At 38.0% G+C, this 20,529-nt stretch overlaps 1 protein-coding gene across 4 annotated transcripts in view; it reads right to left on the reverse strand.

Annotated features, from left to right (window-relative positions):
- Positions 1–20,529, reverse strand: part of arid1b (AT rich interactive domain 1B (SWI1-like)) — a 95,153-nt gene that overhangs the window by 44,192 nt on the left and 30,432 nt on the right. For all 4 annotated transcript variants that reach the window (XM_051875940.1, XM_051875942.1, XM_051875939.1 and 1 more), the window contains exon 4: positions 15,738–15,836. In XM_051875940.1, the coding sequence (XP_051731900.1) occupies positions 15,738–15,836 (99 nt within the window). The remainder of the gene's footprint in view (positions 1–15,737; positions 15,837–20,529) is intronic.

Genomic DNA, 20,529 nt, shown 5'->3' on the forward strand with positions numbered 1-20,529 from the left:
GTACCCCATGTGAAGAGGTTCATCCGAATGCATCGTTTCAATTTTATTTCTGTTCCACTAGTGGCACAAAATGGAATTGCAATTGCATTTGTTTAAGCAGCCCTACTGGGCTGGACATGACAGCATTGGCTAATAGTGTGAGGTTGGCAAGACTATTTGTCTGAAAAGTCAATTGGGTTTTAATGTTGTTTGGAGCCCAATGTCGAGATCAATATGTTGGATTTCTTACAGTTCATTGCTGAGAAGGTTTGATCACAGATTTAGCAAAGAGCACAAGCGGCCATGTGAAAAAACACAGACTGGATGTATTAAACAATCATTTGAGCATAATTTCTCAATGGAGATTGAGAACGTTTTTTTTTTTTTTTTTTTTTAAACTACATCTTGAGGCCCCAATATAAGTTAAGATTGTTAATGTTAAAGGGTTAGTTCACCCAAAAATGAAATTTCTGTCATTAATTACTCACCCTCATGTTGTTTCACACCCGTAAGACCTTTGTTCATCTTTGGAACACAAATTAAGATATATTTTATAAAATCCAATGGCTCAGAAAGCCTTGCATTGCCAGCAAGTTAATTTACACTTTCAATGATCAGAAAGCTACTAAAGACGTATTTTAAACAGTTCATGTGACTATGGTGGTTCAACCTTAATGTTATGAAGCGACGAGAATACTTTTGTGCCCCAAAAAAACAAATAACTTTATTCAACAATATCTAGTGATGGGCGATTTGAAGCTTGAAAGCTTAATGAATCATTTGTTTCAAATCAGTGGTTCAGAGCGTGTATCAAACTGCCAAAGTCATGCCCCCCAGTGGTGAACCATTGAAATTTTGAAATACTTATGATGTAGCGAAGCCTTGTTTACTGAAATCACGTGACTTTGGCAGTTTGATACATGCTCCGAACCATTGATTCGAAACAAATGATTTGTTAAAATTCTAAGCTTCATGAAGCAGTGTTTTGAAATCGCCCATCACTAGATATTGTTGATTAAAGGCGTTATTTGTTTTTTTGGTGCACTAAAAGTATTCTCGTCGCTTCATAACATTAAGGTTGAACCACCGTAGTCACATGAACTGTTTTAAATACGTCTTTAGTAGCTTTCTGGGCATTGAAAGTGTTAATTGTCTTGCTGACAATGCAGGCCTCTCTGAGCCATCGGATTTTATCAAAAATATCTAATTTGTGTTCCGAAGATGAACGAAGGTCTTACGGATGTGGAACAACATGAGGGTGAGTAATTAATAACAGAATTTTCATTTTTGGGTGAACTAACCCTTTAATGTTAATGTTCATTGTTAATTGTTTAAACTTCTCATACTGGAAAATTGCTAGAACTGATTTACTGATATTTTTCAAAAGATCCTGTTCACACATTATCTCTAAATAGTAATTTACCTGGAAAAACTATGTGTGAAAGGGCTATTGGCAACCATACAAGGTATCTGCTGAGTTCAGAATTGAGGGTTTGTTTGTTTTTTGTTTTTGTTTTTTTATGGGAAGCTGCATTTGCTCTTAGATTTAAGAAAACTCTGATTAAACCCACCCTCCACAGTCGAAGATGGCATCATGCCAGCTGCGGGCGTCGTCTGCTATCTGGTAACAATTGCCGGCAGTCTAGTGATGGGAGACACTGCTGATGAACTACATCCTGGGGTGCACATGTTCAATTCTTCACCCAAATTAAAGGTGGAAGTACCATCTGTCTTCAAAATATGTTTTGTTTTGTATACACATAACGAACATATTCTAGGTTTCAAGAGCTCTGAGAGCCAGGGTATACTTCAGTTTCCGTGTTCTGCTCTATCTTGCACATGGGAGAGCAAGCATGACATTCAAAGTATACTGTATAGATCATGAGCGTGGATGGACGACACTGGACCTTTGTTTTTGAGCGCTCAAGTCATTTGCACATGCACAGACTCAAAAGTGGGCTACAAGCGGACGGTGTAAATGGACATCAGCGGACTGTGCTGATGATGTAAACTGCATCACAAGAATCAAAAGTTCATATCCACATCAGAGACCAAAGAAACACAAGAATTGCTTCATTTGTGTTTACAAAAAATGGATCCTCTCAGTGATAAAAGTTAACATTAATTTAATACATTTTGTTTAGATGTCTTGTGGAAGTCCCGCAAGCTTCCCAGCAAGGGAAGTTTGATTCTTGCTTAATACTAGATAAAAATATCAGTAACAGCAGGTTCCTCAGACATCTAAACAAAATGAATTAAATTAATGTTAACTTTTATCACTGAGGGGATCCATTTTTTGTAAACACAAATGAAGCAATTCTTGTGCTTCTTTGGTCTCTGATGTGGATTTGAACTTTACTAAACTTGATCTTCATTTGGTTAAGTGTGCATCTGCACATTGGTCTAGTTTTCACACTAGAGGTTTTGATGTGGACCTGTATTCAATAAGTGGCTAAATGATGATGCTCTTTTTTTTGTCTGGAATAATTTATCCGAAATAATATAAAAAAAAAAAAAAAAAAATGCAACTCATACTTGCACATGTACATAACATGTTTTTGATTTCAGAATAAAAAAAATCAGAATTATTCTGAATATCTTTTTTTTTTTTTTTTTTTGAGACAGTGGTGCTTACTACGCTGACATCACAATGGGGGGGAAGCCTCATTAAGAGATTTGTCTGCCAATGTCATGTGTTGCAACCAACAAATTTATGTGGTACAACAAATGAAGACTCTTGAAGACCCTTATGACTGTGTGTCAAAGTCAACTAAAATATCTTAAAACATCAGATAATTAGATTTTTTATGACATGGTTAGTATAGTCATGTTTAAAATATGTTTTTACTCGGTTACATCCAGGCCTTGTGATGAGAGGAGCCCACTAAGTTGCTCTAAGGCAGTGGTTCCCAACACGGTTTCTAAACCCCCTCCAACAATCCACATTTTCAGTGTCTGCTTTATCTGACACACCCACTTCAGGTCTTGGAGTCTACTAACAAGCTGATGACCTGAATAAGAAGCGTTTGATTAAGGAAGGCATACAAAATGTGCACTGTTGGGGGCGCTTCAGGAACAGGTTTGGAAACCACTGCTCTATAGTACACCCTACTCATCGGGCTCAGGGGAGAGGGGGCCAACTCAAACCAATTTTGACCTCTGTGAATTTTAGCGACAGTACTGTATCATAGTCATCTGAAGCACATGCATATTCCTGAGAGGCTACATTTTATTCTGCCCCAGAGCAACACAGAAATAAACGGATGAAAGAATACAGAGATGAAGGAGGCGAGCACACTTCACCTCAACTGCATGGCGCACTCCAGCTCGGCTGCTCTGAGACTAAATACTACAACGAAAGGGGGCTTCTGTGTGCACACTAACATTCAAGAGCTTTCCCTTTGTGGCCCTCAAATCCGATCTTTGTTAAAAGCAGACATTAATCTTTCATTTCCTGTCAAAAGTCAAGAGGTCCGCAGAGTAAAGCTACAGCAAGACAAAGCTCCAACGTCTCGCTGGCTGAACGACTTCCTTGTCAAGGTCTTGGCTTGAGAATGCAACTAGGGTTTGGGGTTCAAACAACCGTACAAGGAACGATTGCCTGTTGGTTTTATATCTCCCCAGACAGTCTGAAGAAGGTCACAGCTGGAGCATGTTTCCATTGGCATTTTAGCAACAGTGGTGTTCTCTTTGACAGAGAGTCATCCATCTACAGCAGACCACAATTCCCTTATCATCAATTAACAAAACAAGACTGTTTGAAACCCAAATTAAAAAAAGAATTGGATCCACTGAACCAATTAGCATTGTTAATATGGGCAATGAGAGTGCCTGAAGGCACGAAACAGCTTTCAGATTATCTTTTCTTATTGACAAGCTGTAATGGGACAGCTCGTCATTATGTGGAAAGTAGGGATGGGTCAACTAATAATTTATTAGTGAGGTTGACTAGTTTTTGTCTTACATATATTTTTAAAAATGGCCACTGCAGCCATAAACTTCAATTGTCAGCAATTGTCACATCTCATGTCATTTTTTGACAAGTTAAAAATAGTCCAACTTCCACATTCTTTCATTTCATTGTGCTCCACCTAACTTGTTTTGAACTCAAAGCATAACTTACGTAATTGCCTACGAATAAAAGTGTACAACTGCCGTTGAAACCAGCCTTATACCATGGAGGGAGAATTATTTTAGACGAATGGGTTGACTAGTCGTTCAGACAATGCACCGACTAGTTGATTTTGAAACTACGTAGTTTTGCACATCTCTAACAAAGGAGAATGAAAGGACAGATAAAAGATTTCGACAAAACATAAAAGGGCTTCGTCTTTCATCTCTCACGCAAGCAGTGACTAATGTATGCGTCTGCAGAGCGAGTGAGACACAGTAGACAACGGCAAGGCTGTGCTTGATTTGATGAGCTGTTGATGAGAGGAGCCTGGATCCCTGTAGAGGCTTCAGAGAGAAAACGAGTGCGAGACGCACACACACAGCCGAGTTAGGCCTCAATCTATGCTTTACTTCCTCCCCGAAGAGCAACTTCATCCAATCACGGTGCAGATTCCCATCCCCCCCTTACGTCCCCTGCCAACGGCTCAGCCAATCAGATGGCTCTCTCATCTGCCTCATCAGCACGGCCCTGGCGCCTCTCTCCCCTCCCTCATTTTCCATCCCCTACGTGCTCGTTCTAATTATGGAGAACAAGTTGTGGAGCACGGAGAGAGGGAGTGGAATCAAAGGAGCACGGGAAGACAGAATGGAGTGAAGGAGAGGAACGTCGGAATGGTGGGGGAGAGGGCCACATTGACAGGATACAGATCAGCCTGCAGGGCTCGGGGATAAACAACGATTCTTTCAAGCTCTCAGTAAATTAGAGCGCTGCAGAACGGCGGTGAGAGTGAGTCGGCCGTGTCTGTCTCACTGCAGCTGTGTTATTGCGGGAAAGACACAATCCTCCCCTTCCAGTCAGTCTGTGACAAGAGGATAGGCAAAAACGAATGAAGGGTAGACAGCAGGACTAAAATGAGAGAGGGTAAAGTAAGAGATGATAGAAAGAGTGCTGCCCTTTAGATGTGGAAATGATCAAACCAAGCAGAGATCAGTGAAGCACCAAAGTGATACAGCAAAATCCTTTGTGAATCCCCAAAACCTTGTGAGTTGCCTACGTAGGCAGAATTTTAAGGCATCAGTCATGCCCCCAATACAAAGGCTGTTCCAAAAAGTAGATACCTTCTTTTGGATAAATTGTAAGACAGCATGTATCTTTTGTGGAGAAGGCAAATCAAACAATGCACTGCATCAGTGGAGAAAAAAAAAATCTATCCAAGATGGCAGACAAAGCAAGAGTAAGGTTTATTCTAAATACGTATAATGCTTTTAACACAAATATTATATATATATATATATATATATATATATATATATATATATATATAAAATGGATGGCTTTACTGAAAATTTGTGTATGCTTTTTATTTTAGTGATTAATAGCGTGTTGTTTCTGTCTGGAACACTTAACTCAGCTTAAATCAGTCCAGCAAAACAACTTTATGGTTTTCCTCAACGACTGAAATCAACTGCGAGTCTCCTGTACCTCTCAAGTGTGAAGCACAATTTGTAGTTGCTGTCTATGTAGAGCATATCAAAATGGTCACTTATAAGGTTACATTTCAATTCGGATGCAGCCATAGAAGGCAGCTCACTAGGTTTTAGAACAAACCTTTTCCTTTTTTTCTTCCAACCCAGATTCAGTCGTACTCTGCCTTCCTCTTATTTATGGTTCTGAATATTCAGCTTCTGAAAGCCATGCTGAGCTCTCATCTGTCTTCCCAGCTTTTTCTCATTAACTGCTTCAAATTCTCCACTCCGACTCTCATATAAACATTAGTTGGCTAGACTGTGCGCAATTCAAAGACGCATAGCTCTGGTCTCAAAAAAGCTCAGGACACCGAAGAGGTCAATGAAAAAAAAGACTGATGAGAACACACACCAAGTGCCTGTTTATTGTGCTCATACTGAAAGGAATGGGGAGCAACCCTCTACGGACACACCATCGTCGCCATTGGCTAGCAATTTTTTTTTTTTATTCTACTCGCCAGACTTTTTATATGAAATGCAAGAACAATGCAAATTAAAAAAAAAAAAAAAAAAAATCTACAGAAATATAAAACATAAATTTCAAACACTATTGAAGTCAAGTAAACAGTCTGTAATAAAATAAGGTCAAATATTCAAACTACAAGCAATAGCACAAATAAACAATAGAAAAGATGCCAATTAAATTCTATTTAGATCTAACAGTAGTTAGATGTAGATTAGGTACAGAATTTGAATAAAATAATCAAATAGCATTGCATAGTCTTCACTGTATAAATTAAATATGATTAATCTATATTAGTTACAAAAGTTGTTTAGTCAAAAGCATTGAGTGATTTTATGAAGTGAGTCTGTTGTTAGATTAACATTAAAAACACAGACAGCAGGAGGAATATTAGGCTGCTGTTATTTTAAGACTAATGCACGGATCCAACATATTGTTACACACGCATTTACTTTCTCAGCTGTTTACATTCACTTAAGACATAACCGACTAGGTTTACTAGGATACTCGGCAAGACGGGCATTTAGACATCATTGTGTGTGAAATTGTCCGTTCAAGCGCAAAACGTGAAAGAGAGTATTCAAATACTCAATTCAGTATTTGCGTGCTGTCAGACACGGCTTTCTGGGCACGCACTTCGGATTTGGGCGCAGGCAAAACTTTTCATACAACGAGCATGAGTTATCTTTTGCGTCTTTTAGCGCATGAATGTTAAAATTGGCAAGGCTAAAATAACACGTGCAAATGATAAACTTTCATGACAACGCGGCACTTGTCTGATCGGGACAGTGACAGTTCTGTCAACGAGCCCTGCACGTGCTATCTCTTACTCTCACGTTGAGTGCGTGTGTGAGAAAGCGACAGAGGGCGCTCTCAGCCAAACAATGACAGTGCATAAAGCTCAGCAAGCAATGAAATTATATCTGCGCTAAACTTATTTTTTGCCTCTAAGTCAAATACAGGCGACTGCAATCGTTTTTAAGTCTTTTTAGTTTTTATAAGCCATTGGCTAATAAAAAAGACATTTTTAGTCACCTCTCGTGAAATTTGGTCGCATATGCAACTGATTTACTCGCAATGTAGAGGGTTGGGGAGAAAAGATGGATGGAGTCCTTGAATCAGATCTTTCCATCTTATATCATCCTCATTCTGTAATCTTTTGCTTTCTGGGACTTATCTAGAATCTGTGATTCAGATTTTTGACAGACGCTCCAAGGTGATGACAGATTTTCTACAACTGCATGCCAATTAAGTGACTGGACCACCCAAGGCAGATGTTAGTACCACGAGGACATTAAGGAGCACCAGGTGAGTTTACTTTGCAAACCTTCCACTGGATCCATTCCTTGAGAATGAGATATAAATAAATAGGAAGCCCTCAAACATTTTAGGGGATGAGAGAGTGTACTGGTGCTGTGAGGAACATGACCCCAACAAGCATCCTTAAAAAAACACTGATTTCTTTTGCAACACTACGGCTGGTAGTGGAACGTATTCTTCATTTATTTCAACAGCAAGGCAACGGGATAAAAACCATCAGCTGAACAACTGAATTCACAACAAAAAGAAACACAATCATTAAAATTCCCACCCACTGTTCCTTGTGATATGAGGCAGGCTAAGACTTTGAATAAATCTGACTACCGCAGAGGAAGCAAAATGTATTTACTACATGTCCAAATGGTTAGTGATTGTTAATGTTACCATGGTGAAACGACTGCAAAAAAGCACACAGTATGCATAACATAAGGTGTTTCCTGTTTCATCCTGATTGCGACAAGATGAGACTAGTATTGATTTATTACAGTTTACAAAATATTATGAATAATAATAAGAAGAATCTGTAATGATAAGATGACAAAATGAAGGAAAGCCTATAAACCTAAAGCCCACAACTGCAAATTAACCAAAACCCACAAGGACAGTGACCAAGCAAACAAATATGACAAACAACAGGATAAAAATGACAAAGAATATCCATGTTTTTCCCACTAAATTACCTTTTATTATCTATGCAAAGTATGTTTTCTTTCTCCCACTTTCTAATTTTTTCGAGAAATATAGCTGTTATAATGCTAAAATTTGAGATAATAAATTTTAGATACCTCACAGCATCAGTAGGCATGCTGCAGTATTACATGGTGATCAGACATCAGACACAGATTACATTACTTGCCTACCTTTTAATAGAAATAAAAACAATTAGTTCATTTGGACAACAGATGCTACAATTATAAACTTAAAGTGTCTGCTCTACTCCATACATACAGCATGAGCTGCAGAGTCACAGCACAATGCAGCAGGAGTCAGATTTCACTTAAGTGACAAGAGTATAGGAGAAACTAGATGACTGACAGGGCGATGGTGGAGGATTTGGTGTGCAACAGATCCTGAGCATCATTGACAAATGTCTCATCTTGTAAAATGTGCGGTCAGTACTGCCGCTCCCTATACACAGTACTTGTGATCACAAATTCAAAAGTGAAAAGCAATTTCAGTACCCCGCATATAGATAGCAGTTCCCTGATGTCCACAAGTTATAGACCTATAAACAGAGTACATGTGATTGCAAAAGTGAAAAGCGAGCTTGCATTCATAAGTTTATATACTAGTGTAAAAATTTTCTCACCGTGACATCCCTAAGCATCAGTACAAATTCTACAATGTTAAAATACAAAACAAAAATCTAGGTCAACCTTCAGTAGTGCACCTGGTCATTTTATCTGGGTGAATAACTATCTCAAAGATTTACAATTTAAAAAGCCGAAAGCCATCCAAGTCCTCAGTGACCTTTACTATAGCAGGTGTCATGGTAAACAGGGGAACAAACCTGTGATCCCATGATTCTACAAGCTAGAGCATCTATCATCATTGAGAGCCATCATCCTTCCTTAAACAGAGAAGGCAAAGAGAAGGAAGAATTGACTAGGAGAGACCAAAAGGGGTCTAATTACGTCTGCAAGGTCCAGCACATGTTTATTTGATTCGTCTTTTAAAGGAAGTGCTTGATTAAATAAATAGAGGCCAGGAAGCGCATTTCAAATTCTCTTTAATGGAAGATGATGAAAAAGCCCACGGCTCGAGGCAGAGCGCGCAAAACCCACCACGAGAGAAACGCAGGCCATCAATCTCGCTCTCGCTTGTACGCACTTCACCTCTTAATGTTTTCCCCAACTGCAACACACTGAAGATCTGAACGCAAGCAAAGAGAGACTTTGAAATCGTCAGGTAAAAAAGGATAAACTGTACAGAGATTCCCGCCAGCCCATAATTCCCTACGAAAGTAAAAGAGGTTTAAAAAATAAAGCAGAACACCAAAGCAATATTTGTTCAGAAAGATGACACAGAGGGAGACATGAATAAAATGTGTGCGAGTGTGTGTACGCAGCTCCGCTGCTGAGACAAAGCCATTTACGATTACAGCAACACAAGGGCTGCCAAAGAAACAGCGTTTTACCCTTCACAGAGGTGAGCGTTGAGCAAACTGCAGGTGACAGAAGCTTTGATACACAGACAAACAGCACTGAGGTTGTTCTTATAACCTCCCTCTCTCTCCAACACGAAAGATAAGCCAGCTGTGATGAGCTCTTACAGAAGTGTAATCCTTCTCTCATAGACACATCTTGGTGGCTGACACACTTCATCATACTAACAGAAAGGGTTCTGTGTAGATATACATTGACTTTTGAATGGATGGACATCAGTATTTCTTTCAAACTAAAGACAGGCCGATAATCAGATTTTTTGTACCAGTATTCAAAAAGAATATAGAATAGCTACGATTGACAGTATTCACAGGTAAAGTAACTTATTTAATGTACTGTTTAAATATTTACTTTACTTTTTTAGATTTATTTACCACTGAACATCAAATATAATTTGTTATTATATTATTAATTATATATATTAATTATATATATTATATATATATAATTATTAATTATATATATATATATAAAGTATATATTATTAATTATATATATATATATATATATATATATATATATATATATATATATATATAAAACAAAGGATATAGTTTCAAAGCAGCTTTACAGAAAAATAATGCTTTTATAATGTTTTAAATTACCATTTAGAGGGATAGTTCAAAGAAAATTAAGTCATAGTATATTTGCCTGTAAAATTCATTGAAAAATCTAGTAACATTACAGTTTTCATTTGGGGTGAACTATCATTTTTAAATCTGATAATCATGCAGTGAAGACTAATTATGTTACGTTATTATTTTTTTCTTTGCTCTTTATTATTTTATTTTATTTTATTTTATTTTATTTTATTGTGTTAACATGAAACAAATACTTAAGCTATTTCAAGCATTCTAACTTATTTACACTGTTAAAGAGTTGCATTCTCATGCTAAACACGGCCAAAGTTTCAAAACACGAGATGGACGTATGACGGAGTATTTCTGTGCCAAATACACTCCTTCCAGATTCGGATAAGTTTCGTTAAGTTTTTTTTCGAGTATGGCCCTGTATCACATCATAAAGGGCATAATTCCTTATATGGGCACTTCTCCCATCAAAGCGTGCACACATCACCCAGAGCGAGAGCAAGGCGCACTCCCATCAAAGCGCTTCGTTCGGGTTACGGAAGCCGAGAGATTTTTCAACAATGTCACCAAACAAGTGTGTTTTTGGTTGTGAGGGAAAGATAACCTTTTCAGCTTCCCAAAGAACCCAGCGTTAAGGGAACAGGGGCTACAGTTTGTTTTTCCAGAGCGGCAAGAGTTGTGCACGTATGTTTGTTTGTTCCCGGAATTTCGGTGACAAATGTTTTGTAAACAAGTCCTGGTTTGACGCTGGATTGACAGATCGCAGGCGGTGAGTAAAACGGCATCAAATGTCTGTGTTTTGTTGGCAATAGGCGCGCAAGTACATATAATGTAAACAATCCGAATGTTTTTGTTCCCTTTTTATTTATAATAATGATGTCGCAGCTTGCAGACGATCTCTACGCAAAAGCTGCGCATGCTTGTGACTCTTTAGCTCTGCCTACAGCACGCCTCCAGGAGCTCGGCTTTTTTCTGAAAGAGTAGGAACAGTGTATCTATCTTTTACAAATATGATAAAACTAAAGACTTTTCGGAGATATGAAGGATGCAATACTACTCTGTAGGTACTCGAGATTAACATAAGATTGGCGGAAACTGTGTGTGTGTTATGTACCCTTTAATCTCATCATTTTTATTTAATTTGCTAATAATCAGATTTAACTATTAAAATGAAGGAGTGAGACAGACAGACGGACAGACAGATAACCTATCTAGTTTGTACAAACGAGGACAAATGAAAAATTGCACAGGAAGGAATAGGAGACAAAAAAGAGAAATGGTGACAATGATTCAAAACCATTGTTCTCTAATTAAACTCATTTGACATTGGAGCTCTGTCTTTCTCTCTTGCTCTCTCTCTCACTCACTCTCACACACACACACACACACACACACACACACACACACACACACACACACACACACACACACACTCTAATAAATTCTCTGGAAGTAGAAAATTGTGCCATGATTTCAATGTATGAAATACAGTTGTGCTCAAAAGTTTACTCTTGCAGAATCTGCAAAAATGTTAATAATTTTAACAAAATAAGAGGAATCATAAAAATTTCATGTTATTTTTTTATTTTGACCTGTCCTGCATAAGCTATTTAACATAACAGATGTGTGCATATAGTCCACAAGACAAAATAATTGCTTAATTTATAAAAATGACCCTGTTCAAAAGTACCCTTTATTCTTAAAACTCTGTATTACTACCTGGATGATCCATGACTGTTTGTTTGTTTTGTGATGGTTTCTCATGAGTCCCTTGTTTGTCCTGAGCAGGTAAACTACACACTGTTCTTCAGAAAAAACCTCCAGGTCCTGCACATTATTTGGTTTTCCAGCATCTTCTGCATATTTGAACCCTTTTTAGCTGTGGCTGTATGATTTTGAAATCATACTTTTCATACTGAGGACAACTGGGAGACTCATGCACAACTATTACAAAAGCTGCATACATTCACTGATGCTCCAGAAGGAAAAACAATGCATTAAGAGCTGGGGGGTGTAAACATTTAAACAGGCTGATGATGTGTAAGTTTTTTCTTATTTTGTTTAAATATCATATTTTTTCATTTAGTACTGCCCTCCATAAGCTACAGAAAATACTTACATGTTTCCCAGAAGACAAAAAAAAGAACCATTTATACTGATCATCCTCACCCTCAGTATGAAAAACTGGATCTCAAAATCATATAGCCACAGCTGAAAAGGGTTCAAATATGCAGAAGATGCTGGAAAACCAAAGAATGTGCAGGACCCGGAATATGTTTCTGAAGAACAGTGGGTGGTTTAACTGCTCAGGACAAACATGGGACTCATGAACAAAAAATAAAGTGAAGGATCATTCAGGTAGGAACACAGAGTTAGAATCAAGGGTATGTAAACTTTTGAACAGGGTCATTTTTATAAATTAAGCTATTTTTTTGTTTTGTTTTTTGGACTATATGTAAACATCTGTTATGTGAAATGGCTTATTCAGGACAGTACTAAATAAAAATTAACACGCAATTTTTATGATCCTTCTTATTTTGTTAAAATTATTAACATTTTTGCATATTCTGCAAGGGGTATGTAAACTTTTGAGCACAACTGTATATCAACCTCCTTTCGAAGAATCCATCATCAGACACAATATAAGGTATGGCAAATCAATCTGACAGCCCAAGATGCGAAGTAAACTTATAAAGACACTGAAAGAGTGAAAAAGACAAAGAGAGAAGTTACCAGAAAGCCAGACACAAAACCCCACAGAGAAGGAAATTGACAGCTCACAGACACATCTAAAAGGTCAAACCATCAAGAGCCTCTACCAGCATAGAAGCACCCAAACAAGGTCAGCTCATCAGCAGGGAATCTGTGTTGCCATAAAAATCAACAAAGCGGATGAAGTTCACCACCGTGGTCTTGTGCAGAGTCTTCACAAAGCTCTCTGAGAGAGACAGACTGAAGGGCAGTTAACACTGAGGACAAACACATTCAGACAGCGAGTCAGACTGGATGATCTCTCCTGGGGGAAGTCAAATGCTACATTTACAATGCAAGGTCTAATGACAAGATCCCATATTTTGACATTTGTTTGAGCCACTATGCAATACAGCCATCACAATATATATCGTCAAAAAGATGACTCTCACAGCCACTCATGAATTATGTGACATTACAGTGTGTAAAAAGGTTAAGATTAGCAGAAGATTAGTTCTGTTCCTCAACTTTGATTGGTCAACCGATGTTCCAAGAGTGCTCATTTATTACAACAGACTTTTCACTGTTTGTATCACTTCACTTGTCTGTGTTTGCACCGTTCTAGACAGCCTGTGGTTTAGTGTTTATTGAAGTCAACACTGTTACTTAGGTGAGTAATTTGAATCATTCACTCAACCAGTTTGTTCAAATAAGAACAAAATAAGTGACTGCCTTTTTGAGTGACAATCATGCTCTTAGATTGTATAGGATCTTTAAGATACATACTGCAAAAACTACACAGTATAATGACATGTCAAATGTTTTTAGAGTTCTGGATATAGCACACACATTTTCAAGGCCGTTTCTCATTTCAAAGGATACTTTATATGAGATGTCAGGATCTTCAAGGGCAAATGTAGCCATGTTGAAGGCAGCAACAGCTTACACTATCATTCCTTCAAAAATGTTGCACAAATAATTTTCAAGGACTTTCTGCAGTCAGGAAGCATGACAGTGGATTAACGCTGTGCAAAGCTCACACAGTTTTGGTGCCAGCAAGGTGGATTACATTATGCTTTCATAAATAAAAAAACAATAAGCAAAATGTGTTTAAAAAAATCACGTCAATTTCATGGGGATTCTGCAATTAGGAGCACGACCAGGTGGAGAAGACCAAAGGGCAAATTTCCTCCAGCGTTTGATACGTGGAGCTCCAAAACGTTCTAAATTCACGACAGAGCGCATTTTTCTGATTGTCATCGCATTGATCCTGATTCTATTTTACATCAATTTAATTGTAGAAACAATTCTGTGAGACACCAGTTCATATTTATGGGCTGTTAGTCAATATGTTGCCACGGTAACACCATCACCAGCCTCAGGTCTTCAGAGACAAATCATAGAGCATTAGTTGTTCCATTGTTAACCAAACAGTTATTTCCATTTCAAACTTGCACCATTTTTAAGACAGAAATGGACTTCTTTTTTTTCTTCTTTTTTTTTTTTAAATTGAGGTTGTGAAGGATACAAGCACAGCCTGATCCATAGGTTCTCTTCAGGTCTTGAGATCTAATTTTCAACCCATGTTTTCTGACGTTTATTTCATCTGTGTAGTTCAGGCTATATGAATGTGTGTTCCTTCATACTTTTCTTGCACTGATCTGGTGTAGAATATTACTGTGTGAGAGACACTTTGAGATAATTATCCAAGCACACACAGTGCAGACTGGCCATTCATTGTGCTGTTATTCTCTTTGTCCTTGGCTGGGAGTTCAGTGGGCCATTGTGTCAGACACATCTAAAAATAGGTCTGCCGGCATGATACCAGCAGCCGCCTGGGGCTTTTAAACAACATTACCTCAGTCATCAAACCCCTGCGGGAAACCTATCATGACAGCACCAGAGACTGCAGCACCACTCGTTTAAATACCCATGCAGCGTCTTCTGACTCTCTGCTCACTAGAAACACTAAGAGCTTTTTATGAGGGCAGCAGGGCAGGAAGACTATTTTTAGGAAATTGATGGTAACTGGAATTCCTTTTGCAATTTGGAGTTCCTCATAAATCATTAGAGCCTTGAGAATATCTTCACGGATCACTGAGGGAAGGACAATATCGCACTTTAAGGAATAGTTTACCAAAATGAATTTAGTCACCCTCATGTTGCTCCAAACCCATATGACCTCATTCTTCCATGGAACAAAAACGCAAATGGTTCCTACTTGGCGAGTGAAGTTCCATATCATCCCACTGGTTCCCATATATTTTGTAACCTAATCACATTGCAACAGTCTGAATATGCAAAATTGACTGTTGAAGTATTTTATGGGGAATTTTTCTTTTAATTTTATAGTTTGACAGCCATTGGCCACTAAACTGTATGGAAAAGAGCAATATGAGCATTCTGCTTAACATCTCTTTTCATGTTCCAAAGAAAAAAAAAGTCATTCTGGTTTGGAATGACATGAGGGTGAGTAAATGATGTAACTTTCTTTTTGGGTGAACTTTTCTAAGATGATAAGCCTATTTATTTTTTATATAGTAAGTTTCATTATATTATCTGCATTTAACCTCAGAACAGACCTGAGACCCATTTTTGGTCAAGACCCACCAGTTGAGATCAACTGGTGCAGACAATTTGGGTGAAACAGTGCAAGAGAGGGTTCTGGAAAAGTGTTTCCAATTCCGATAAACAACCAGAGCGTTGGGAAAAAAAAGAGCTTTGAGAAGCCAAAGAACAGTTCTTACAACCAAAGATATCTACTATATTCACTTGAGCATCATCTATAGGGTACTCATAAAAGCTTTTCTAGAAAAGTAAGGCATTATCTAACACCTAGGGCAGACGGTCTCTAAAATCTCAGACTAATTTTGGACTGTAATGTCTCACCGGGAGGCTGGACGGGCGGTCCTGCTGAGTAAGGCCCATGTCATCGTGGTTTGGTTTCCCAGACTGGACCCTGCTGCCATATCCCTCCTGCAGAGTGTCCTATTGAGAAAAACACAGAAACTGAGAAAGAGGGAAAGACTGATGGGAAAAAAGAAGAGGCATGCAGCCATTGAATGGCTCAAACAGCCCAGAAAGTCTGTGTTGTGGTACTATACACTAGCAGGCCTTTATTCACACGGAATAAGGTAATTAGACAGTTGCAGACAGTGTGATGATGACACCATCTCATAATTGTGCTTCATCCACAGACTCTGATTCACACGAGCAGAACGGCTGTTCATGCAGAAATGCTGAGGCATGTCTGTCGGCTGAAACGCAGACTAAAATTATGCAATCTGCATAAGGGGATCATTCTTACATTTACATTTCTTACATTTATGCATTTGGCAGATGCTTTTATCCAAAGCGACTTACATTGCATTATACTATACATTTGTATCTGAGTATGTGCAATCCCTGGGATCGAACCCATAGGCTAGTGCCATGCGCTAACCACTGAGCTACAGGAAAGCATATCAAAAAAATGCATTAAGGGAATAGTTCACCCGAAAACTATTTATTGGGCTATTTATGTTTGGCTGAATGTCCAATTAAAAGAACTGGATAATAGTTCTGTGAGACGTGATTCTATCAAACTGCAAGAAATTAGGGGTGTAACGTTCTCGGTAAAAGATCGAACCGCTCTCCACCAAACGGTTCGGCACACGCTTGCACTGCGGTTCATCCCAAACCTGACGACGCATCTATAATATGGTTTGTTGAAAACAACAACATGTAAAACAGACAGACATATTTGGCTAATGTATGTTTATATTACAACAGCGATGATCATGGACAAAACAGTCACTCAATGTTCAATGCGAGTGCCGTATGCTCTATGACCAGTGATTTTCGGCGTCATCACCCGGGTGTTGATAGCGCGCGAACCCAGGTGAGACCTGAACAGCTCACATTGCTATCTCTGTTTAAACTAAACTCATTTAAACCTTTCCAATTTAAACATTTAACCGTAAGACACGAAAGAGAACTCGCATGCGCTGTGAGGAGATTTCTTTCAAGTCTTGCACCTGAATGGACAAATTCACACAAAAATTGTCAACATGCCCATCTTAGCAATTATCCTAACAAACATAGTAGGTTATGTCTTAGGAGAAAAACAAGACAGACAAAGCATGTGTATCAGTATCAGTGTACTGGATCTTTGAATTATGTCTTAAAGAGACAGCAGTCTAATATTCCTGCTCTCTGTGTTTTTAATGTTAATCAAATGACAAAAGATGAAGAAATCACTCACTACTCTTGACTGAATAGCTTTTGTAACTTCAATAATGTTTAATCTTTATTTAACTTATTCAAAGAAGTTTATATGCAGTGTTGTTTTATATTTGATTACTTTATTCAGTTTCTGTAGCTGAAAATGACTGTTAAGATACCTGAAAAACCTGTAAAGCATTGTTTATTTTATTTGTATCTTAGCTCTCATGTATTTATTTGGTACTGAATATTGATATTTTTCAAAGTATCGTATCAAAGTTACAAATTCCAGTATTGTGACAACACTACCAAGGTACAGTAAAAACAGTTATATTGTGAAATATTATTACATTTTAAAACAACTGTTTTCTATAAAAAGTAAATCTGAAAATTTTCAGCATCATTACGCCAGTCTTTAGTGTCACATGATCCTTTAGAATTCATTCTAATTGCTGATTTGGTGCTCAAGAATCATCAATGCTGAAGGCAATATGCTGCTTAATATATTGTGGAAACCATTTTACAATTTTTCAGGATACTTTGGTAAACATAATGTTCAAAAGAACAGCATTTTATATAGAAATTTATCATAACAAATCTAAACATATTTACCATAACTTTTGATCAATTTAATGCATACTTGTCAAATAAAAGTATCAATTTTATTCAAATAAAATCGGTAGTGTATATTTTCACACACATACATATTCATATTTGAAATAATATTTGATACCTCTATATATACATATATGTGTGTATATATATAAACCCAGTCGATACTTAAATTTTAAAAACATAACTGTACCAGCCTTTCCGCAGTATCCGTAGTGCCGAGTATCGGTCAATCTGGTACCTGCTGATAGGTGGCTGCTTTCAAACGCTCCCATCATCATCATCATTCTTGCAATTTCCACAAAACCTCCTCTGTGGCCCTGTCCCAAAAGGCATGATTCATTTGCACTTACGATCTTGGGGACTTACGATAGCTGTCGTGTCCGTGTGATCGTGAAGTCCACGAGACCGTAGGATGTCCCATTTGTCAATTTAGGTTTCAGAAGGGTGCTTGAGAGAGATATCTGCCCTTGATGCACACTTTTGCTGCACTGGTGTGAGCTCTGCCACGAGCTCTGCCACAGACTTCTTCCAGACAGCCGGTTAGTGCCATTACATCACGAAAGTGCAGACACTTAGAAAGACCATAAATGTAGGGTGCCATTTGGGATAGGGCCTGTTTTAATCAATAATTTCACCTGTAGAATTCACAACTAAACATCACAAAAAATATTAAAATCTCCTTTTGTGTTTCACAGAAGAAGAAAAAAAAAAAAATCATACAGGTTTGAGCCATCCCGTTCTACAGCAATATACCAATAACACTGTGGGTACCAAGCCAAAAGAAAATTAATTACAGCCTCTTTTCTGTAAAAGTGGAACAAAACTTCCCTCAGTAAATATACTTCAGAAAAGAAAACTGGAAAGAAAGTTGAAAGTGTGCCAACTAAGGTCGCCCTGCCCGCAATTCACTCATGTATACAAACATCACCCAGAACTCCCGCCCGCTCACTTCATTCAACAGTGGGAAAAACACTGAGCAAAAAAAAGAAAAAAGAAAAAAAGAAGGGGGGCATTCCCGAGCCAGACGGAGCTGCATGTGTGTGTGTGTATTGACTCTGGGTCATGGCCAGGCCACACACACAGACGGCTGTTTACAGTTGGGCCATTACATCACCGCTCAGGCATGTGCTGATTCAGAACCGTAACAGCTGCTCCACTGCGATAACGGACAGCGAGACCACCAATATTCACAGCATCACAGAAAAACTATGTGATACTTCTCAAGTGACACGTTTGTCTTCTCAAATACTCAAAATTCACTTTCACTATGCTTTGTAGGGCTGTCAATACAAATACTGGGGAATTTTACTTTATATTTACACGATATAACGATTTCAATACCACCGCAAAAATGTCTATTAAACATTAGACTTATTTATTAAAGTTAAATATTAATATATGCTAAATTCAATTTAAAAATGATACTTAACTTTCATCTGTTTGAACTGAGACCGTGCTAAATACACGAGTAAGCAAGGATCCAAAATGTTATGAAATTTGCCCACTTCAACCACACATCAAAAACACATGTGACCAGACCGCATTCCGTACTGATGCATCATTACTACTTGTTATAGCACTATGAAATAAACATTGCAAAAAACATCACTCCACATCACTCATAGAGTCGCAATGAAATGGAAGTAGGGACAGTTTTCTTTCATATTGTGGCATACATCCGAGTGTAATGGATTATAGAAAAAGAAAAAAATTAGGGTGGGGACTTCATTCTATTTGGTTGTTCATTCTGATGTCACGCGGCAGCACTTTCGGGTCCAAACGCTCTATCTCATACCACAAGAACAACAACAAACGGTGCTAATATACACACATGATTTGGTGTAATACTACCAAAAAATTATAATCATAACCTTTATCTCCATACCAAAATCCCAGATGACCAGACAGTGATTCATCTTAGAAATCGTTAATATATTAATCAGTCCCTCCAGGATCGCAGAATTTACCGCAAAATCAGTCATTTTAGGCCGCAGAAATCAGAAAAAAGTCCCGCGAAATCCTGGAGGGACTGATTAATGTCTGTGACGCTGTGAGCATGGGGACTGTTGTGTAGACTGTAAGTATTTTAAATATTTAACTTCTTAAAATGTTAAATGTTTAATATGAATAAATAGCGCTCATAAACAGTCGTCGAGATGGCATTCTCAAATGAAACGAGCCGGGGATTGTACCCAGAAACGGCGTTCCTTACGTCACGACTTAACAAGCGGATACATCAGTTGTTGATTGGATTTTTAGCTGTGGGTGTTACAATCAAAAATGAAAGTGAGCTTCTAGTCAGTTGTGAAGGGTAAGGTTTAACCAGACAAAATTATTAGAGAAGTCTGGCATATGTCACTGGAGATCTGTTGTTTTAACTAGGAAACTCAAGCTGTGGAATTATGATTAAACATCACAATGTACAGAATATAAAAAATAAAAAAAAATAAAAAAAATGCATGAATGAATTGTTCACAGTAAGATCTATACCATTTGTTTACAAAATAGACAGGGTGAAAATTCATTTAATTCCAACTACCCTCATTTAGAGGTTTAGTTCACCCAAAAATGAAATTTCTGTCATTAAGTACTCACCCTCATGTAGTCCCAAACCCGTAATTTCTTCTTTTCCCTGTCAGAATCCTACGCTGTTAATGCAGCGAACGCAGTGCAGCACTTCAGTGTTTGCATCTGAACGCCGGCTCAGTATTGGCCAACACTGTACATATGAGTACCACGACGCATGCGTGTGAAGCTGACGCAGGAGCGTCTATAATGAGTCGGCATTCTGACTGCACTGCGTTCGCTACATTAACAGAATAGGAGACTGACATGAAAAAGAAGAAATTGTTGAATAAAGTTG

This window comes from Ctenopharyngodon idella, chromosome 20, assembly GCF_019924925.1.
Source record: "Ctenopharyngodon idella isolate HZGC_01 chromosome 20, HZGC01, whole genome shotgun sequence".
Taxonomy (NCBI): domain Eukaryota; kingdom Metazoa; phylum Chordata; class Actinopteri; order Cypriniformes; family Xenocyprididae; genus Ctenopharyngodon; species Ctenopharyngodon idella.